At 36.4% G+C, this 23,329-nt stretch overlaps 3 protein-coding genes across 3 annotated transcripts in view; 2 read left to right on the top strand and 1 right to left on the bottom strand.

Moving 5' to 3' along the window:
• Positions 1 to 4,784, top strand: part of PLCXD1 (phosphatidylinositol specific phospholipase C X domain containing 1) — a 40,509-nt gene extending 35,725 nt beyond the window's left edge. Inside the window, exon 7 of the mRNA XM_074213688.1 lies at positions 418 to 4,784. Within this exon, the coding sequence (XP_074069789.1) occupies positions 418 to 656 (239 nt within the window). The 3' untranslated portion in view covers positions 657 to 4,784. The remainder of the gene's footprint in view (positions 1 to 417) is intronic.
• GTPBP6 (GTP binding protein 6 (putative)) lies at positions 2,031 to 23,245 on the bottom strand. Its single transcript, XM_074213687.1, has 10 exons — positions 22,621 to 23,245; positions 21,359 to 21,496; positions 20,228 to 20,298; positions 19,453 to 19,583; positions 18,313 to 18,383; positions 17,533 to 17,691; positions 14,720 to 14,928; positions 13,001 to 13,149; positions 12,401 to 12,553; positions 2,031 to 6,143 (listed from the first exon to the last, which is right to left on the bottom strand). The coding sequence occupies exons 1-10, from the start codon at positions 22,961 to 22,963 to the stop codon at positions 6,020 to 6,022; spliced, it is 1,548 nt and encodes a 515-aa protein (XP_074069788.1). The 5' UTR covers positions 22,964 to 23,245; the 3' UTR covers positions 2,031 to 6,019.
• The window catches only part of LOC141506690 (cohesin subunit SA-2-like), a 116,169-nt gene continuing 115,843 nt past the window's right edge, over positions 23,004 to 23,329 (top strand). Inside the window, exon 1 of the mRNA XM_074213677.1 lies at positions 23,004 to 23,306. The gene's annotated coding sequence lies outside the window, so the exon portion shown is untranslated. The remainder of the gene's footprint in view (positions 23,307 to 23,329) is intronic.

Below are 23,329 nucleotides of genomic sequence, written 5' to 3'. Positions count from 1 at the left end.
AGGACTGGAATTAGAATTCACATTTAGCAGTCTTTTCACCATACTACACTGCCGCAACTTCACAGCATTCTTTTTTTCATTAAAGCACACATTGATAGCAGTACTCAGCAAAGGCATTCAACTTCTGTGATAGTGATTATTTCTCTATAGTATGACGTTTTTGAAATCTGAGAAATTGGATCAAAGTGACAGCGGCTTTACTTTCATTTTGGGGGGGTCATGGACATAGAGTTTTTTTTTCCTATGTAGTTAACAGTTTACTGAGGAGACAAGACTACTAGTCCTTGGTTTCTGTCTGGAAATGAGAGATCTCAAAAACATAGAGAAAACTGGATAGGGAAAAGGGTAGAATAATTTGTTGGTTTAGGTGACATGTAACAATTAGATGCATAATTTTCTAATTTCTTTTTGTTTCAGATGAACTATTTGTTGCAGGGATTAATCTTACTGAAAATTTTCAATATGTTCTGACCCATCCATCTGGATCATTGAAGAAGATGACTTTATCTAACCTCCCATACCTGAATGCATGGGTTCAAAAACAGTGTCCTGGGCCAGGGACAAAGTGTACCAATATCATTGCTGGAGACTTCATAGGATCTGACAGTTTTGTCAGTGATGTCATTGCTCTTAATCAAAAACTTCTTACAGATTGACTGCCCCCACCTTCCTAAAATGAAGTGACATATTCAGGTTGCTAGATTTTTAACCCTTCTAGGGTTTTTGTTTTAGTTTAGGCTTCTGATTGGACAACAGAATGAAAAGGGGATTGAATAGAAGCAAGGAGTAGTGGTCATAGAATAGAAAATCTGGGAATTCTAGCATCAGTGCCTTTGAGTTTTCATACTGGTTTTGCCCCTTAAACAAATCGTTGATTCTTTAGTTTATACTAATGGTTAAATCCCTTAGAATTTCTTTTTACTTAAGGATGATTTCATTAGTCCCTCCACATATATAGATTTCAACTCCTCCCATGCCTTAGAAGACAGGTTAATGAATTTCTGTCATTTACAAAAAAAAATATTAATCTCCTAGTGGCTTGCCTTCTGGTCATGGCTTTCCAAATTTAGACTACTGTTACACTTGTACTAAAAGCCTTTCATGCTTCCAGAACTTGCCTTCAAGAAGTTGAGGTCACTTACATTCTCCAAATAGGAATCTAAGTAGGGCTCTAGTGGAAGATATAATTATACAATACGAACTTATAATTATGGGAAATTTCTAAAGAGGGTGAACCATCTGGAGCTCCTAAGAAAAGGACAGAATTAATTTCTCTGTTCAGTCATGCTAAATACTGCAGATTCCTTAAGGTAAAAGAAACTCACCCTTGTATATTTTAGTTCTTTAAAAGACCAGCCCAAAAACATTTTGACAACTGCAAAAGATGAGCCCACAAGTTCAACTCAATGAGAAAAGCTTTTTATATTTTTGTTGGACAGGTACAATTGTCTTGGATTTCTCCTCAGAATTTTATATTCATAGATTATTTTTTGGCTTCATTAGAAATCCCTGTGGGCTTTCCTCTTCCTTGGCCCTGGAGGCTTGCCACTGGCTTAACTGATTTGATTCAGTGTTTCCAGTTGTAAAATGGAACAAATTTCTTGGGATGTTTGAGAACAGTTTATTACACAGATTAAAGATGCTAATATATTATTATTCCTAGAAATTTTATCATATTGTATAAGAAATATTTGAAACATATCTGTATTACATTTTATTAGATGTTCATTAGGTTCTAGCAAAACCATCTGTATCAGAGTTGAAAACAACTGACCAATCTCCCAAATATAAATGCATGGGATCATTATTTAATGAACTTTTTGCTTTCTCAAATCCCAAGTCATTGTTTAATGAAAATACTTTTTCCTCCTATTTATCATTCTTATGCAGCCTTATCAAAATGTTGCTTCAGATCTTCTTGCTTTCCATGATTTTTTTATGAAAATTTTTATTTTTTCCAATTATATGTAAAGATAATTTTCAACATTCATTTTTGTAAAATTTTCTCCCTCCCTCATTCGCACCCTCCCAAGATAGCAAATAATCTGATATAGATTAGTTATACTTTCCATGAATTGCTAAGCAATCTTAATGTTCCCCTTTGCTGTTTTTAGCATGCTAACACTTTTGTCCTCAAATTTGAGCTCTGTATTCTGTATCTAAAGTTGAAATTGTGCTCTCATAATAATTTTGGTTGTTTTTCAAGATGCTCTTTTTAAACCCTTATTTAGCAAGATTTATTATCTTGCAAAAAATCTTTTCAAACACTCATTTTCTGTATTCACATCCCCATCTATGTCCAAGTTTCAAAAATGAAAAAGCTACATTACCTCATTTTACTTCTGTAGCTTTAAGATACTGTGACTTTAAGGTTTTTGACAAGAGAATAAATACAAGTTGTATTTATTATTTCATTTTCCTCAGAAGAATGTTTTAGGCATGGCTCCAGATGAGCACTGATGAAGCCTACTTTCAGTCTTTTGATAGAGGTATAGAATGAGACAAACATTTTTGACATGGCTAATGTATGGATCTATTTATTTTGTTTGATATTTATTTGTTATAGATGAAAGTTTTCTGGGGTGGAAGAGTTTGATACCAAGGGGGGAAAAAAAGAGGGTCTATGAAATAATCAGAAAACATACAGAAGACAACAGAAGAAAGTTTAATCAGACACAGACAAGCAGAATGATGTTGGAGTTACTATTAAAGTTATACATTTTAACAACAAGTCGTACATAACAGATTTATGGTTTCATACAGTATTCTTTTCCTGTTTTTCAATGTAAATGGAAATTATTTTGTTGATATTGGATAAGTTCACAATAAAAAAATAAAATTACAAAAAAAGAGTAATGATTTAGAAAGATAGAAATGAACATAATTACCAATGTCATCTTAAATACTCAAGGTCATTGTATAGTGAAAGGTCATGAGATGTAAGATGTTTTTCCTATCATCCAATTGAGGTCAACAGTACTAAAACTATTTTAATACTGTTACTGATTCATTTTAGAATAAAACAAATAAATTTTCAGGACTCTTCCAAGGCACTTGAAAAGGCAGGTAGTATCACCCGCAATAGCTCTGGTATGGGTCTGGACATGAATTTCTGAGAGTCAGGTTAGGTAGACAAACATATCCAAACACAAAAGGTTGGGAAGTGGAAATCTACCAACTTTATTTTTGGAAACTCAGACTTTTTATAGCAGAAACTTATCTCAGGAATGACCGGTTAAAAGAGACCCAGTTTTACAAATTCCTGGGTAAATTTACAGTATTTGTTCTTAGAAAAATGCATGCTTCTCTATCAAAGAAACTTTGTACAACCATCCTGGAGCCACAGATTATCCTAGGTCAGGGTTCACTGGTGAGCTAACGGATCCATACAATGAGCAATAATCCATACATACCTTTGATGAAGATTACCAAGGATATGTGAATATCACTCCCTGGGGCTGGCCCTCTATACAAGGTAGGGGACACAAAGATACAGTGTTGAGCTTGAAGTCAGAAAGATTTATCTTTAAGTTTAAATTTGGCCTCAGACACTAGCTGTGTCTTAATTCTGTCACAATTCTGTCTGCCTTGTCTGTAATTCCCCATCTGTAAACTGACTTGAAGGAAATGGCAAACCATTCCAATATCTTTGCCAAAAAACGAAACTAACCCCCAAAAGGACCAACAAAGAATTGGACAGGAATGAAAGGATGAAACAGTAACATTTGGGAATCTAAGTGTCATTTAGTAAATGATTGATAGCTGAATGCTTGAAAGAATAAACTCAAAGAGTAAACTCAACAGACAATAACAATTGGGAGAGAATATGCATTTATTTGTTGTTTTTCAGTTGTTTCAATTGCATCTGACTGTGAGTCTATTTGGGATTTTCTTGGCAAAAACACTGGCAAGCTTGCCATTTCCTTCTCCAGTTCATTTTACAGATGAGGTAAGTGAGGCAAACAAGGTTAAATGATTTGCCCAGACACTGCTAGTAAGTAAAGCATTTATTACATGCCTACTATTTCCAAGGTACTGAGCTAAGTGCTATACAAATCTTACATCATTTGATTACTTTGCTGGGTAAATGCAACCAGAACTTAATGTAATAAAAAGAAGCAAGCTTAAAGCTAGGAAGAGAAAAATAGTTCACTAATAAGTCTCTGACATGTTTCCTATCATTTAGTTAGTCTGGAAAAGATGAATTTTGTACCACAGTCATCTTTTATTGGTCAGCACTTCTCCAGAAATGAATCATTTAATTTCATAGAAATTAATTTGAGGATGAATTTTGAATGTTTATAGCTTTTCATTACAGTAAACAGTCATTATATACTGTCAGCAGCTTTGATTTTAATGAGAGGAAAGGGCCTTCAAAAACATTGGCTGTTAAATCACTATTTCTCAAGCACCACAGATTTTCAAAAAAACCTAACCATGCCTCTTCTTTCCTTTGCTGGGAATTATTAAATTTAAAGGATGAATTAATTTCCTTAGCTACCTGATGACTATCAAGCAATGTCTACAAATCCAAATTAAGGTAGATGGTGGTATACATATTCTGTATTTTTCTGAATAATCTGATTTATAGTGTAATTAAATTTTCCTAAAATGTAAAGGAGTCCTTATGTAGTCATATATTTGGTGAACAATTGAATGACCTTATGATTTCTTTTTTTAAATTATTTATTTATTTGCTGTTCCAACTATATGCAAAGATAGTTCTCAAGATTCATTCCTTATGATTTACACAACTCTATTATCCAATAAACACTAATATTTGCCCCTAGAGGTCTGCTTGTTGTTGTTGCTATTTGTCCTTCATTTTTCAAGATGACCATGACATCAGGGAAATGATGCCATGACAAGATATGAATTAGATTTAAGTGAGGGGGTGCTGTGCTATGTCACCAGCCTCACTTTCTCCTCTGGAGACATCTGGGTTCAGAGGCCAGATATGGATCAGGACAACTGGTGATGGCCCTCCCCTAGAGATCTAATACTATGACTGCAAATGTATTTCTTCTGTTTTCCTTCTAGTTCTTTTTTTCCCCACCCTCACACATTGTGTTCTCATCATATTATAGCTTCCCAACAACCTTGTGGGGGGGTAGGGGGGAATGGAGTAAATGGTAGATATGGAGAGACATAGTCAGAATCTTAAGTCTTGCCCAGTCTGGGGAACTGAAAGTAGTTAGGGAAGCATGGTGGTAGTTGGTGGTGGGGAAGAGATGCCCTCATCATTCCTGAATATATAATGTGTATGCCCCTACTTCACCTACTTACCCCTCCCAGTAAAACGTAAGTTTTCTGAGGACAAGGACAAGTCTACTTTAAGATGCATAGTAAGAGCTTACTTAAATTTTTTGCCAAAAGAATGGGAAAATGAAAATAATAATTGAACCCAGATTAAAAAATAATTGGGAAGCAAGATAGAGTGATACCTACCATAACTCGTAAAATACAAATATCTTCTCTCTATTTAAAATAGAATGAGTTAGCTAGGATATGTTTGAGTGTTTAAGGGTGTATGGGTAGAAATATTTTTTCAGTTCCCCTGAATGATGAAATAGTGTTAAACTCAAAAACATTGATTAGTATTGATGGATGGAAGGGTTTAGTGATTGATATATATGAAAAACATATGGTTGGATACACACATTTCATTTTTTTTAATTCATCATTCTCCCATCAAAAACAACCCCCCCAAGATTAAACAAGATAAAATAATATAAATATTTATTTACAGATAAACAAATGAAGGCAGCACTCAGGATCTAACAAATTTCTGTAATTGAAAGGTGATTCATCCAGTGTAATTTTTATCTATATAGAGCAACTCATAATTAACATAATCTGATATCCATTTTCAAGGTGAGCTTGCTGTCACTGTCACTTCACATAGCAGCAAACATATCTTAAATGTGAAGCAGAATGGAGCAACTATTTTGGTATTTAGGCAGCATTCCTTAAGAATGCTTAAAACACTGAATTATTCCATAATATAATAAATACATTATTATATTGGAAAGAGTTTTTTAAACTTGCCATAAGCTGAATTACTTATGATGACTTTTACATTGGCTGTTCCATCCTCAGGTATAACATCAACCTCCTGTACAGTTGCTTCTTTATAAAGCCAGCTATAAATAAAAGATAATACTTTATGAAAATCATTAATCCATTTGATGCCATAGGTTACTCTTTTTTGGAAACATGTTTATGCCACTAACTTACATTTCATATTAAAAACTAAAGAGCCCTATTCCCCAAAATTCATATAGGAGGGACTGGGTCTCAGACTTCTTTTGGACTTCATATTTCATATGGGTAGACGTAATTTAAGAAATTATTTGTTGACAAAAGCCAGTTTATGTAAAAGTGCTTTGAAAACAGCACTTAGGGTGGCTAGGCAGCACAATGGATAGAGCACTGACCCTGGAGTGAGAAGGACCTGAGTTCAAATCTAGCCTCAGACACGTAATAATTACCTAGCTGTGTGACCCTGGACAAGTCACTTAACCCCATTTCCTTGCAAAAATTACATATAAATGATTTGGTAATCTTTTAAAAGAAAATATTTTAAAAAAGAGCTGAAACACATGTACCAGTTCATTTGTTAGATTTGTAGGGTAACTTTCCTCTAAGAGCTGTTTCTAAGTATTTTTTTCTTAAATATAAGAAACTGTCAAGTGTTTAAGCTAGAACTTGATCATTTATAAAATCTGTATTTAAAACATAAAGTTGGTTAAAAGTTGTAACTGCACATTATCAGGGAAAATAAGAAAAGCTATAGCCTCCAAGATGGGTTAAATCAGAATGTTTAAATTGAGATTATCTTTCAGTAAGGTCTAAGAGAAAAAAGTACCTATCAAGCCCATCCTCTACTCAGTGATGAATTTTAATATATCTTGTAGAGAAGATCATCATCTCTGTACAACTAAGACAAAAGAGATGTTGAGAACTTTTTAGGAGGCAATAAATGAATGAATGAAAAAAGACATTCATGCATCTACTGTATGACAAGCACAATGCTAAGATATAGTCTTAACTTTTTTCCAATCCACACTTTGTGGATGTTTGTACATGCTCTACACTGTGAGGAGAACTACAGAACTGCAAGAGTTGGAATGGCCTTATGGGCCGTCTACTGACCCCAATCCTTACCTGAATAAGAATCTCTTGTACAACAAACCCAGTAAGTCTTTGCTTGAAGAATTCTAAATAAGAGGGAACTCACTTCCTTAAATGCAGGTTATTGTATTTTGGACAACTTTAAATGTTAGTATTTTTTCCACTGAGTCCAAATTTGCTTATTTAATCCTTCCACCCATTCTACCTGGTTCTAAATTCTGAGATCCAGTATTATAAAAGCTAATCCTTCTACATGATAGCCTTTAAATTGTTTATTTAAACACGTCTCTGTCTCTTCAGAGTATGCTTTTTTCCTAGGCTAAATATTTCCAATTCTTCATAAGGCACAAAAAAAGGTTCAACTATTTTGGACCCTTCTCCAGTTAAACTGGGGTTCCCAAAATGGAATAAAAGATGCCAGTGGTAGTTTGAGTAGGGCACAGTACCATGGGGATTATCACCCTCCTACTTCTGGCCAGCATGAATAAGATGGCATTAACCCTCTGAACTCTTGCTCTACGGTTAACAAACATTTGTGTATCTTAGGACTTTTTTCCTTGTATTACTTCTGTCTTCTGATACTCATGGTGACCAGGCTCCTCCTAAAGGTTACTTTACTGCATCCCTAATCACTCCTTTTAATACCAGACAAACCCTCTCTCATGTCATTTTCTTATTCTGTAACAGGAAGAGGAGTTGGCATGCGGTTTACTGCTTCTTTTTGTTTTTAAATTTTTTAGATTTTTGCAAGGCACATGGGGTTGAGTGGCTTGCCCAAGGCCACAAAGCTAGGTAACTGTTAAGTGTCTGAGGCCGGATTTGAACTCAGGTACTCCTGACTCCAGGGCCGGTGCTCCATCCACTGTGTCACCTAGCCGACCCTAGATCAAGGATTCTTAACCTTTTGTGTTATGTACTCCATCAATTTAGTGAAATCTATGAACACCTCAAGATAAAGCTTTTTGATTCTAAGTTGTTTTCTTTCCTTTCTCAAGCAGCTCAGTACCTTCATAGTCTTTCTCTACTCTCAATGACTGCTTTTCTTCTATTTGGGGATGTCACAAGACACAGAGATATTTCCTCAAACACTCTGGCCTCCCACTTCAACAGCTTCCTCAAATTCTATGATCTAAGGTTTAGCCTTTCTTTTATAAGATTGAGGTGGAGAGAAAAGTATAAATTGTTTTCTGACCTTGAATCTTTTGCTCTATTACCACTCATTCCTTGTCAAAAATCAAAGCCTGGAATAGCTCACCACCCTCTTTTTTTCTTCCCCCTTTTCTCCTTTAACTAACATGTTGCTAAAAGAACGTGAGAAGTCAGTCACAGAAATTCAAAGTTGAAAAAAATTATCATTATCCATCTAGCCTAATCTCTATTTGAAAAGGAGTTTTCACCATAATGTAACTGAAAAGTCAAAAAAGCCTATGTCTATGACAAATTTATAGTACATAATCTCAACTAGATTCTCACTTTAGCAAGATAATCCTTTTACTCCCTTCCATAATTGACTCACATTCTTCACATGGATCTCTCTAATTTTCTCCCAAGTCTCTCACATTATACCACCCTTGTAGTTGAAAGAAAACAGATCACTTGCTACAAGATCCCTATTTTCTATCATATATCTTAAAATTTGTTGACATTTTCTCCTATCTCACTTTTTTGCTCTAGTCACAGAGGAAGAGTTGGGTCTTCTTGACAAAAATCAAAGATTCATTTTACTTATATTCTTGATTCTATCCCTGCCCTTGACCTTTGGCAGATCAATCATTCCTTTCCCTATCCTCTACTCTTTCAATAGCTCCCTGTCTATTGGCTTCTTCCCTGTTGTCTAAAAACACGCCCAACTTTCTTCTATCCTAAAACCCCATCATTTGACCTATGGTTCCAGAGAAGTTATCAGTCCTAAATCTCTCATTTCACAGTCAATATTCTATTAAAACTTGCAGGGGCGGCTAGGTGGCGCAGTAGATAAAGCACTGGCCCTGGAGTCAGGAGTACCTAGGTTCAAATCCGGTCTCAGACACTTAATAATTACCTAGCTGTGTGGCCTTGGGGAAGCCACTCAACCCCATTTGCCTTGCAAAAAAAAAAAAACACAACAAAAAACCCCCCAAAACTTGCCTACACTTGTTGCTTTACTTCACATCCTCAGACTCATTTATCTGTATTTTGCCCCACTGGCTTACAATTTTATCACTTGCCTGAAATGGTTTTCTCTAAGATCTAATGGTCTTTTCTCATTCCTGACTGCCTGCAGCATTTGACAAGGTTGATCATCTACGAGGGTGGTATAATGTGAAAGAAACTCTACTCTCTGGGTTTTAGTGATATCATTTCTCTTTTTATCTATCAGTTCTTTCACTTTCTTTTGTCAGATTTCCTATTTGAGGGTATACTCCAGGATTCTCTCCTGAGCCCACTTCTATCTTTGAGATTCTGTCAGCTCCCAAGATTTTAACTCTAAGTAGATGATTCCCAAATCTACAAATACAGCTTACATCTTTCTTGGGAGCATCACCAACTCTTGATATAACAGTTCCATCCAGACATCTCACGTTAAACTCAACATGTCCAAAATGGGACTTAAATCCCCCCCCCCCCCAAACTAATCCCTCCTCATAATTTCCCTCTATCGGCTGAAAGTAATTCTTGATTTCCTAAAGTTGGTACAGTGGATAGAGTAGTTAGGAAGATCTAATCAAAGTTCAAATATGACCTCAGACACTTAGGTGTGTGACTTCTGTACCTCAATTAACTTGTGTTAATCACTCTATTCACAATCCTTAAATGTGAAATGGGCAATAATAAGAGCACTTACCTTCCAGGATTGTTATGAAGATCAAATGTGTTAAATGTAAAGCATGTGTACCAGTTCCTAGCACACAGTAAATGTTAGCTATAATCATTATTATTAACATTTTCTTTCCCTTGATCCTCTATATCCAATTAATATCATATCTTATCAATTCTACTTTTAGAGCATTTTTCTTTTTTTTAGTCACAAGGTTATCACCCAAAATCATCATCTTCCTGCAACGTAACAACCACTTTTTTCAAGTCTCCTAATTTGTCTTGTTGTTTGCAGTTCTTTTCTGTCTCATCTATCCTCAATAGAGATGTCAAAGCTTCATAAACCCAAAGCTTTCTAAAGCACAGATCTGACCATGCCACTTTTTTTTTTTATTTTTGTGTTTTTGTGAGGCAATGGGGTTAAATGTTAGATTTGAACTCAGGTCCTCCTGACTCTGAGGCTGGTGGTCTATCCACTGCCCCACCTATGCCCAACCATGTCACTTTCTTGCTAAAAAAGTTTCAGTGGCTCCCTATGGCTTCTGGGTTAAAGTATGAATGCTGTGTTTTGCTTTTAAAGTTGTATCCAATTGACTCTAGACTAATTTTCTAAGTTTACTGCCAGTTTATCTGGTAGAATGCTGCAATTGGCCTGGGGCCATCCTCTCTTGACTGGTCAGAATTTCTTATATCTAGTTGGCTTTAGACCAGACCACGCTACATTACCCAGACTTCTTTCTGTTGAGCCCTCTCCTATGAACTCCCTTGTTCTGGAAACAGTAATCAAAATAACACTACCATGTCTGGAAAGGGCATACCCTTCATTTGCCCTGTGACTCCATTCACCATGCCTATGACCTTCCAGACCAAAATACACATATCTGACTAGAGAGAAGTTAAATTCTGAGAAGAAGGAGACTATCTTGGTGTTGCATTTGTATCACCCATGCTTTAGCACATTCCCAGGCAAAATAAATATTTGAGGCTTTTTCATTCATTTACTTTAGTCAAGTTGGCTTCTCAGTTGTTCTTCAGACTCCATGGCCTAACTCTACCTTTGCACTGGCTATTCTCATCCCTTCCCTCATCCTCTGGTATTGCCCCTTGTTTCCTTTAAGGCTTGCTTCCAGTCCTATCTTCTTTGCTGGCTTATTCTGTTCTACCAGTTATGAGTTCTACCAATTATGAGTCCCCTTCTTCCATTACTTTGAATATATTTTGTATTTACATTGTTTTCTCTTCAATAGAATGGAAGCCAGCAAAGGGCAAGATCTGTTTTGCTTTTATCTTCATATCCATAGCAGTATCTGCCACTAAGTGGACACTACACTCTTGATTCATATTAAACATGCAATCTTCTAAAACCTCTGTCTTTTTTGTCTTATCTTGTGCTTAAGAAATTGATTTTTTGAATTGAAATATAAGACTTTACATTTATCTTCAATAAAATTAATCTGATTAGATATAGCCCAGTGTTCTGGCTTATCAAGATCTTTTTGAACACTGTTTGTCATCCACTGTATTAGTTATTCCTCCAAATTATGTGTCATCTCTAAGAGTAAGAATCATAACATCTGTGCCTTTATCCAAGTTACTGATAAAACTGTTACAGAGTACAGAGTCAAGCTCAAATCCCTAGGATACACCATTTAAAGACCTCTTTCCAAGAAGATACTGAATAATGAATAACTTATTCTTGGGTCCATCCAACTCATTTTCCAGTTCTGTCCATGAGTGGTAGGCAAACTTCCACCTTCTAGGCTAAAGTTAAGGCACTTTACATCTTGAACATGAAAATTAGCTGATATTCTGAAGTCTTGTCCTTCTAAATTACCTCATATTGTATTTGTAGGTAAATCAATAAATTTGCTATCCCCCCCACCATGATTGGGCCTGAACCAAGTCTGGGTCAATTATCCTTTATCCAATCAAATCTCCATTCAGTCCTTCATTACAAACTTTCATTAGCCTTAATATTTCCTGTTCTAGATATCATCTTTAATTTCCTAGTCCATATGCCAGATTATTCTGTAGGTGTTTGAGTTGCTGCTCGAATTATGCTATGGCACTTGCACTAAATTTCTTCAAGAATATAACTTTAGATACCAAGACTGAATTAGCTTCAGGGACATAAGAACCTCATCTCTGCCCTTAGGAAAATGCAAAATCTGATTATAAAGCTTTTTAAGCAGCTGTCTACCTAAGGTTTTTATTTATTTATTTTTAGATTTTTTCCAAGGCAAAGGTGTTAAGTGTCTTGCCCAAGGCCACATGGCTAGGTAATTATTAAGTGTCTGAGGCCGGATTTGAACTCAGGTACTCCTGACTCCAAGGCCAGTGCTCTATCCACTGCACCATCCAGCCGCCCCCTACCCAAGGTTTTTATTAATCAAATTTTTTTCAAAAATAATGGTGATTCATTATAGCAATTGCTTATCATTCTTTCAGTTAATATTGGTCACCTGTTTACCTTAGCTGAGCTCCTTCCAGCTTAATTTTAAGAGTGAGAAGCTTTTTTCCGGTTGCTTTCAGAACTGCACTTTCTATTTCTGCTTTCAGTTTTTCCAATCCATGACCAAGAAGTGCAGAAATGGTTATAGCATTTGGTTCTATAGGTTCATACCTGGACAACAAAGGAAAAGATTGACAAGTATTGTCACAACTCTGTGAAGAAGCAATCAAGCTAGATTAATTAACTAGTAAACAATACAAGTGAAGTGAGTAAAACTGAGGGTTAGCCTGGGTAACTAAAATGATCAATGCCAGACTTCTACACCATCTGAAATTCTAAAGCTATGTAATTCTTTAATACCTCAAAAGTCAAAAAAGCCTGGTCTACATCACTGAAATAAATTAACTCATCCATGGGAAAGCTATTATAGATATAATACAATACTTATGATTATTGGAGTTTTCTTTTCATGGAATTAAGAAAATCCACTGCATAGAAGAATTGAAGATGAGAAAGTTCCAAGAAAATAAGAGGAAATGTTTAATCATCCATTAAAGAAAATTTCAGCAAGAAGAGGAGGTGGGAAAAAAAGTTAAATCGCTGTATTTTTCTTCTTACCGTTCTACTAAATCCACCTTGTTGTGAACTTCTATAATTGAACCTAGTAACTGGTTTGATAGATTCAGATTCTTTAGAACAGACAAAACGCTTGCTTTCTGGAGGTCAGTTTCTGGGTGACTGATGTCCCTCACGTGGATGATTACGTCCTACAAAATACACATGTAGAATATGGTTACATAATGAGGAAAGTTTCTGTAATGAGTCTAGAAGACCACAAAACATTTGATAATGTATTTCTCTATTAATAAAGGATTAGTTCTCTGTCTCAAAAGATCACAATGACTAGACTGTACTTTGAATCTTCATAGGACTAAAAGGGTTTTAAAGACTTAATAGACTTCCTCTCAGGCAAGAAAACTGTAAAAAGTTACTTGTAAAATAGGATTAGAACTTTCTCCCCTTTGATGAAGACATGGGGGCACTATGGGCATGTAATATCTTATATACTGTTAGCAACGTTTTCTGTTGATTAGTTTATGAAACTCCTTTTTTTACTCCTTTTTTAATCTTCGTTAAAAAAAGATGGCTTCCTAAGTAATGGAAGAAAGGAGGAATATATTTGGAAATGAGGTAGCTAGGTGGTATGATGAATGGTGCTAGGTCTATAGGCAGGAAGAGATGTTCAAATATGGACTCAGACACTTACTGTGTGACCTAGGACAAGTCACTTAACCGTATATAACCCAGTTTCCTCAAGTGTAAAGTTGGGGTATAACAGCACCTCTCTGGAACTTCTGTTGTGAGGCTCACATGAGATCATGTTTGTAAAGCACTTCGGATATGGTGAACAGCAGAGACTACATAAAATGCTAGTTATTATTACCAAGTGACATAAAAACAACGCTGGACATTAAAAAAATAAAACAAAACCAGAGGTAGTAGACCTTCAGATAGCTTAATGGAGTACACAAAACACTTTTTTTTGAGCTTGCTTGTTTTGTTTGTTAACTCATTAATCTTGTTAAATATCAAAAGTTTTAGATAAGATTTTACCCCTTATTTTTTTCTTTGATGTTTTTGGTTTAACTAAGTTTTGGTGATTTTAAAAAGTTATTTATTTATACCTTCTGCTATATATCATAATGAATTCCAAATGGATATGTGATCTAGATAGTTCATTAATTTTTTTTTTTAAGTTTTTGCTAGGCAATGGGGTTAAGTGGCTTGCCCAAGGCCACACAGCTAAGTAATCATTAAGTGTCTGAGACCGGATTTGAACTCAGGTCTTCCTGACTCCAGGGCCACTGCTCTATTCACTGAGCCACCTAGCCGTCCAAGTTATTTATTTATAAAGTTTTAACAAACTCAACATTCAGAAGCTTTATTATTAACAATTTGATAGTCCTTTCTGATATGCACTTAAAATCCCCAAATCCTGGCCTACTATGGGCCAGGCACCAGGCTAAGTTCTTTAAAATTACCTCATTAGATCCTCACAACAATCCTGCTAGGTAGGTGCTATTATTATTATTGTTATCCCCATTTTATAGATGAGGAAAGTGAGGCAAACAAAGTAAATGACTTACCTAGGCTCATATAGCTAAGTGTCTGAGACTGGATTTGAACTCAGGTCTTCTTGACTTTAGATCTAGTGTTAGACCCATGGAGTCATCAGTTGCTGGAGAGATAAATGTTTACAAAAATATATTTAAAAAAAGGCAAAAAAAGGACAAAAGAAAACTTCATTACTTGGTAACTTTTATAATATTAACCTACTGAGTAAGCAACATCTTCTAATGTAGCTGAAAAGGACTCAATGAGTTCATGAGGAAGTTGGGAAAGAAATCCAATGGTGTCTACATAAACAACAGTCATATGGGAAGGCAAAGATCCAGAATGGGCTGTAATATCCAGAGTAGCAAATAATTGATCACGTGGATGAATTGCTGCATCCCCAGTCAGAGCTTTGATTAAAGTGGTTTTTCCTAAAAGAGCAATCAAAATCAAATAGTTTAACACATAATCAAAAATTTTAACCTTGAGCTAAAATTATAATTTTATAAATTTTATAAATTATGTTTATAATTTTATGTATCTGGGATACACAATACAGATGGACATTGAGATGGGTCCAAAGTAGAAGAAAAGGATAAGACTAGAATGGATTGCCTTGAAAAAATAGCAAAGTTTTTTATTGATGTCAATCTTTCCAAGAAAACAAGGGCCTGTTTTTCAACAGAAATATTCTATCTATGGTTCGCGAATTTAAAACCAATATCACAAAATGGAGAGGTGTAGTGTAGGTGTGAGTTGGCTAAAACATATATCCAATGATGAAGTTTGAAAAATAAGAGTAACACCTCATCAAAGAACTGTATGATAAAAAGTTTGAACTGGTCATGTGAAGAGTGAGAGATCAAAGGCAGAGAGCCAGACTGGATTACTGGTACCCTTAAAATTTTAGGAAAATTCAAGGAAGTCCTCCACTATATTGGGTGGCAAATTATGGAAGGACATGGGCATGAGTCACAGGATGGACAGGCATGGACAGTTTGTGACTTGCATCTTTTGAGGGAATTCTTGAATTGATGAGATAACATATCTGTTTGGGAACCTGAGTATTTTAATTGTCTTTCACTTTTTTTCAAGTCCAGATCTGTAGTTTCATTGGTGTAGGAATTCTTAGTGAGAAAACTGCCTCTACTGATGCAGATCAGCAATTATTTTACAATTTATAGTCTTGAAACATCAACTGGAAGCACTATGAGGATAATGATTTACTCAGGACACCCAGCCAGTGTGTGACAGAGGAAGAACTTGAACCAAGGGCTTTCTGACTTGGCTCTCTACCCAATATACCTTGCTGCTTCTCTTACATAAACGAATTTAAGGCATCTTTCACTCTTAGGTATATAACCTTGGGAAAATGATAGCCTTCTCTGAATTCCAGCTTCTTCCTCTGTAAAATGGGGCTTACATTTCATAAACTCTAGGGTCCCTTTTGGTTTTGTAACTTTATTTTTCCAACATACTGAAATAGCATTCTCAAAAGAATAAAAAACTCCCCAGGTTACAAATTGATATGACAATAAAGAACCATACAAACACTAAAAGGGGCACTTTGCATTAAAAGACAATGCTATTTTATATAGCTGTGGAACTGCACTGTAGGTAGCAAATAAGATGAAGCCATGGCAGTCTGTTTAAATGGGAAGGGTAGGAAACGACCACAGAAGACTCCATGATAGGATTTTTGGAACTCTTTAATGCTCTCTGAACAGTATACAGCTACCTTAAAATTACAGACTTAATTTCTGGCTAATAAATGGAGAGAAGTTTTTGACAAATGTCAATTACTTGAGATTTCTTAGCTGAAGTAAAACAAATCAAACTGTTTAAAACATATAGAAGAGGGAAGTATGTTTAGGCAACAAATGACTAATAAAATAGTGTGGTTGAGAATGCCAGCTCTCAGAATGAACTAAAGTTGGTAAAGAAAGTTAAGAACATGAAGTTAATGACAATAAAAAAGTTGCTGCTTTTAAAACCAATTGGAATTATTGGAAGAAAACTGGAAGAAAAATGTAGCTCAAAGAAGAGTTGGGAACTCTTTCTTGGGGAGGATGGGAAAACAGAGAGAAGCGAGAGAGGCTCAACTCTTACTTTGATTTATAGGAAGGAAAAATGACCATTATACTGGCAATCAGAGAACAAAATTGACTTATTGGAGGGAATACCCCAGATAAGTAAGGAGAGAATAAATGGGTATATTACGTCCTTGAGGGATTCAAGTCACCATGCTGAGATGAACTACAAGCTTGGGCCCTGAAAATGAGGGCAGATGTAAGGTGGATTTAGAAATCCCTGCATTGGATTTTGATTCAGATACTTGGAAACTGTCACCAGAGAATATTTGTTTAACCTCTGTGTTTGAATTTCCTCATTTGCAAGATCAGGGGTTAGACTTGAAGGTCTCTAAGGTCTCTTCTAGCTCTAATTATGCAATCTTGTGATAATTGTTTTTCTTTCATTTTAATTCAAGCAAACAAGTATCTGGCCCCTTCTTTATACTAAGGGTTCACTTAACTATGCTCTCAAAACATAAATGAAATAGAAATTCAGTTCTATAAATTACTTTTCATTTGCAACATGAAGAACATTACTTAAAAAGCTTTACATAAATATTAAGAACAGTTTAATTAATCTTAAAAAAGACTAGAAAATCTTATTAGTTCAAAACATGAAATGGCTTTGTTCTAGTAAATGTTCTACTTATATATCTGAAATAACTCTACGACTTAAAATCAGAAAATATCTATAAAAAGAAGAGATATCCAGAAGTACCCATTAAAATGATAGGGAGATAGTAAATAGATGATTAAGGAATATTTGATTACTGTTAATTTGGTCAATATAGAAAAGAATTTCCCCACTGAGTTTTTTTTTTTGAGTTTATTCTTTACAGCAAAAATAAGTGCTGGCTCTTAATAAAAACTAAGCAATTTTCTAATGATTCTACTAGAATATTCTAAAACTTTTCCAAGGAAGCATTAAAAAGAACTTCGACATATATTATACTTGAGCCTTACCACAATTTGTGTATCCCATTACAGAAATAATGGGTAGCTCACGCTTCTTACGTTGACTTCTGAGAAGATGTCTTCTTTTCTTAAGCTTCTCCAGGGCCTTCTTAATTTTTATTTCTTTCTCTTTTAATACACGTTGTTGTATTTGCATGAATGTTTCTCCTAAAAACCCAATCTTTAGTTTTATTTTTTAGTAAGAATAGCATGAAAATCTATAAAAAAGTTTTTATTAAAGGTCTTGATATGAGAAAGAAATGTAAAATCAGTACATCTCTTTCCACACTTCTAATGCTCAGTAATGATGTTCATCATTGACTGATTTTCTTATGTAGTCTCTATTACCTTTCTACTCAGAGAGAAGTTGAAAAAAAAAGAAAAAAAAGAGAAATATTTCTATCACAATGCATATGGTGAGGGGGAAGCTAGATGGCACAGTGGATAGAGCACTGATCCTGGAGTCAGGAGAACCTGAGTTGAAATCTGGCCTCAGATACTTAATGATTACCTAGCCATGTGACCTTAGGCAAGTCACTTAACCCCATTGCCTTAAATAGATAAAAATTTTAAAAACGCATATGGCTAGATATTTGAGAAAACTGTACTTTGTTAGTAATGTGGATGGGGAGAAAGATGAGATGGCATGATTCTGAATGATTTTTTTTCAATTTTGAATGTGTCCTAAACCCATAATGTTACAATGTCAAGTATAATCCCAATATACTTATTTGTACAATGACTTTAAAACATTTGTGCCTACATATAGACTACAACATTGTATTTTACCTGATCCCATGATATATCGAGAGCCACCACCTTGTTGATCTAATTGAGCAACTTCATTTTTCAGATTTGACCTGGTATTGAAATAGGAGTGAAATTGCTTTAAAATATGCTTAGCAAGTATACCTATTGACCACAGAAATAGAAATTTCATAATATGAAGCAAAAAAATTGTAGTCAAAGGTAGAATAAAAAAGTTTAGTGTAGCTGCAGATGGAAAGACCCAGAAACTGAAGAGTGTGATTCTAGGGCTGACAACATGATGCAGATATCCTTAAAGTCCTTAAGATTATGGCTGTAAGTCATAGAATATAATTGTCTCTGAAGAACTGAAAATGAATTTCATACAGAGTAATAAATGTGTGATGATTGTGAGTAGGCTACCTCATATAACAAAGAAGAAATGTTGAAGAACAGGAATAACATAAATCGTTAGTGAAATATATGGTAGCAAAAGAGAGAATGGTCACATGGATGAGGGCAAAGGATGTCAGATAAACTACTTGAGAGATCCTCTGATATCTTGGCTATGTCTAGGTTATGTGGAAAACTTGCAACACATTGAATAGATTCCTCTGGGTGAACTTATAAGAGGACATGGACAAGATTTGCACAGGATGGAAGGACTATCCAAATCAATGTTATCTCAGATCCACCTGAGTATCTGAGTAATGTAAAGGAGCTTAACATGGCATTCTCAATGACAAGATTTATAGCAAATTTTCGTCCATTAAAAAAACTGTGTTAAAATGTTATACTTGGCTGGATAACTGCCAGTAATTTTCTTACTATTCCTTTGAGAATTTGTCTACATCCAAGCTTTCTACCTTGGTGGGTCCTCCTGCCAGAATTTGTGCGCTGCTGGTATTGCTTTTGGAAATGAAGATGACCACTTGCTAAAATGAGGCCCTGGCATGGATATCTGCTATTATTAAAATAATTTTAGTGAGGACATAATGATTTTAATTTATGAAATAATCTTGCTAGTGAACTAATACAAATATTTCAAAGGGAAAAATGAGAGACTTTCTTAGGATGGGCATTTTAATTTGTAAAAGGATGATACATTTTTACTTGGTTTTGCTTAGTGGATATAGAGAGTGAGATAAAGGTTTGGCTTAGAGGGCCATTATGTGGAAATACCTGAGAAGAGGAATTTCAGCCAGAGCAATCTGAAGTTTAGCTTCCTTAGTCATAGCATTGCAGCGGAAAATATGAAGAACAATTGTGAATCGGTCAAATACCTCTACTCCCCAGGCAGCTTCAAGTTCTTTCTTTAAAAAACAACCCAAAACAAACAAATAAAAAAAACCCAAAAAGACATGCAGTAGGATATATACAAAGTCAATAAAAGCTCCAAATAGAATTATTACCTAAGACTCCCCAACCCCTGAGGCAACAGGTAATAAGTTAAATGAAAGCTAAGATTGTCAATTATAAACAGAAATTATATATTTTGCTTCCCATATGTATGGATGATCACTAGCTCTAGTGTAATCTAAAGAGCTTCCAATATATAGAATTATAAAAAAGAAGTGCTAACTTTTTGATTTAAAGAGCTGACAGTTGGGCTGGCTACGTGGCACAGTGGATAGAGTACTGGCCTTGGAGTCAGGAGTACCTGAGTTCAAATCTGGCCCAGACACTTAATAATTACCTAGCCGTGTGGCCTTAGGCAAGCCACTTAAGTCCATTGCCTTGCAAAAAACAAAACAAAAATAAATAAATAAATGAATGAATGAATAAATAAATAAAGAGCTGACAGTGTTAGACAGTTGATATTAAGAGTATAGCACTTTAGGCTAGATCTTCTAAAAGCATTAATTTTCCTTTATCTTCACATCTTTTAAATAGGTTTTAAATTTATTCCATGTCTTACTGTAAGGGATCTATCTGAATGATCAAAAATTTATCATACCTTTGTTAGTGGATTCATTCTTTCTACATTCAGGAAGACAGAAGTTATTTGTGGTGATCCTCTGATTTTTTCTATGGAAAAATGAAAATAAAATGAAATTTCATAGAATTTGTACTCAGTTACAGTATATCAGTATAGCATGCCAGCTTTTAGAAAACTTATTTTCCTGATATATATATATATATATATATAATCATTATATAAATTGCAATAGTAACTAAATGTAAACAAAATAAAATAATGAAACTAACATTAATGTAATGCTCAATGGTTTACAAAGTGCTTCACATACACTATATATGTATCTGATCTTCACAACAATCTTGTATTGTAAGTGCTTAATTTTTTTTAATGAAAGGGCAGTAAATCAAGTTTTAGATAGGTTAAGTAGTAGCATCTCAAAAGTATATCTTTTGATTTCAAAGCTAATGTCTTTTCTACCACAGGACCACTGCCTAGAATAGGAAAGTTTCTTAGAGAAAGTGAACTTATAATTGGGAGGATTGGGAAATAATTCTTGTTCTAGACCAGGGAAAAGCATGCCAAATCGGGTTAAATAGAGGAAATTATATCTACTCTCCTGAACAGAGAAGCAAGATGGTGAGGAGAGAAGGATAGGATAGCGTGATAGAGATTTTGAATTTGCTATAAGTTGGCTGAGGGGTGGAAATTTTTGATTGATTCTCAACTGTGATTTCTACTGCAAAGATATGACTAAAGAGGCTACGCTTCACATAGTTTTGGCTGAAATTCTACTTAGCATGTACTCTCTATTAAAAAATAGACTATAAACATGCAATCAAGTGATATATATCAAATTTTTGCTAATAAATTTACAGTTAGACTCCTTAGAATTCTTAATTTTTAATTAGAACTGTAGCAAGTTTATAAACAGGAAAGGGAATGACACATCTGTCCCTTCTATCATATGACATATTCTACTTCTTTAAAGCTGGTTTCACTTCTAGACCTATGCAAATCTCAATCTCTGCATTATATGATAATACTCAAGAATTACTTTTGACTTTTTTATATCTGGAGTTGAAGGAGACACAGGCGTAGAGATCAGAATCACTGTCTATACTGTTAAACACATAAAATCCTACTTCAGTGCTTCCTAATCTCACTCACCTGTCAGAAGGTCAAAATTTCCTTTGCCAAAAACCAGTTTCTTGTCTGGGGTTTTTGTTGATACAATCATGGTCTCTTCCACTGACCAGTTTATCAAAGTATGCACTAGCGCTTTTGCCTCAGCCACCTGAAGTTCAGCTGTATAGAGAAATCAAGATACTGGTAAACTCTATCATCTTAGTCCATGAAACAGATGATGGGTGAAACTAGAATGGAAGGGACATCCTACTCTATAATCTCTTTCAGAAAGAATTTCTATATTATTTGCATATTTCTACCTGAATGCTCCACTTACCCCATATCAAACTAAAGGTTGTCTCTTTAACTTCATTCCCCTGCTGTCTTTCCATGAGTAGTTTGGCCTTCAAAACAATAAACTATGCTCAAGAGGACTTAACAGTTGAGGGTCCAAATGTTGTAATTTGTGAATATTCACAAGGCCCAGATTATCTAGGCAGGATCCAGTTTTCCTGCATTGTACTCCTCAGTCATTTTCTGGATAACTAGGTACTTCTCCCTTTATTTTGAACTCCCAAAAGTTTATTTTTTGAACCTCAAGAGTTTATACCTTAGGGATAGGGCAAGGGAAGAAGAGTAATACATACATGATATGAATAAAAGAAGTCATTTTCAAGAAGGGAGAGGGGATTAACAAATGGGGAGGGAGGGGAATCCGGGAAGCCTTCATGGAGTTGGTGGCAGTAGAGAAGAGTATGGAATGCAGATAAAAATTCCGGAGGAATGGGGGGGGGGGGGAGTGGAGGGGAATACATTTAAGGCAGATGAGAGGTCCAGGTGAATTCTGAAAGTGGAGAAGGTCAGTACAGTGCGTGGCAATACAGATTTACTGGACTGAAGCACATGGATAGGAGTAATAAGGAGTAATAAATAATAAGGCAGCACGGGCAAATCGTGGCGTAGCTATTGAAGATACCTCTCCCTCTCTTTATTTACACAGGGGGTTCTGTCCTGGTGTTCCCAGATCTTAGCACAGTGCCTGGCACGATGAAGCGTTTTATTGCATATTTTATTTTTACGTGTTTTATTATGATCTTGAAGGCACTGATAGGAAATTTTCTTAAAAATCACAACTTTTCCCCGGAGGCTTCAATATTTCTGGAATTTTTCTGGGGGTGAGAGGATGGAAAAGGCGATTTAGACACACAAATCCTCGGCCGCTGACAAGGGGCGCGGGAGGAAAGGCCGCTCCCCAGCCCCGCCCCGAGCCCCGCCCCCAGGCCCGGCCCCGCCCCCGCACTCACCTCGGGTCAGAGTCGGCTTCTTGGCTCCCCATTTGACGTCCGGGTGCAGCAAGAACACGCGCTGGGCCCCCGGGGGCAGCAAGGGCTCCCGCTCCAGCAGCGCCGCCTCCTCCTCCTCCTCCTCCTCTCCTGCTTCATCCTCTTCCTCTCCGCGGCCTCCCCCACTCGCCGCCCCTCCCCCAGGCCCAGTAAGCGGCCTGCCCCGGGCCGGACCCCGGCCGCCCCAGGTGGAGAGCGCGCCGACACGGCGATCCCGGGCAACTGGCGCGACCGCCTCTCGGAAGCTGCAGGCCGCACGGACGAGCGCGGGCCCGCGGCGGACGGCGGCTCGGAGAGCCCACATCACACAGCTTCGCGCTCGCCGCCCGCCCTACCGCCCTGCACGCCGGAAACGGGGGCCGCTCCTACTCATTCTTAGGATGCCCACCCGGAAATAAAAAAAAAATAGGGAGCGCGCGTCCCTTCTGCAGGCGGGAGATCCCCGCTGGGGAGAAACCCTTCCACCTTGGGGTCCCGATGGCCGGAGAAAGGGGCGGAGCTAGAACCCCGGACCGGGCCCGAAGGATGAGGAGGCGGGGCCTGGAGAGCCACGTCCGGAAAATTTTTTTCGAGGTGGCTCGGATCAACCCCGCGCCAATATCGCAGGGCGCATCTAACCCGGCCTCCTATTGGCTGGATCGTGCCAGGTGACCCGCGTTCCCTCTTCTCC

This window comes from Macrotis lagotis, chromosome 1 (assembly GCF_037893015.1).
Source record: "Macrotis lagotis isolate mMagLag1 chromosome 1, bilby.v1.9.chrom.fasta, whole genome shotgun sequence".
Taxonomy (NCBI): Eukaryota; Metazoa; Chordata; class Mammalia; order Peramelemorphia; family Peramelidae; genus Macrotis; species Macrotis lagotis.
Note: the sequence above shows the minus strand (reverse complement) of the source record. Positions and strands in the feature narration are given on the sequence as shown.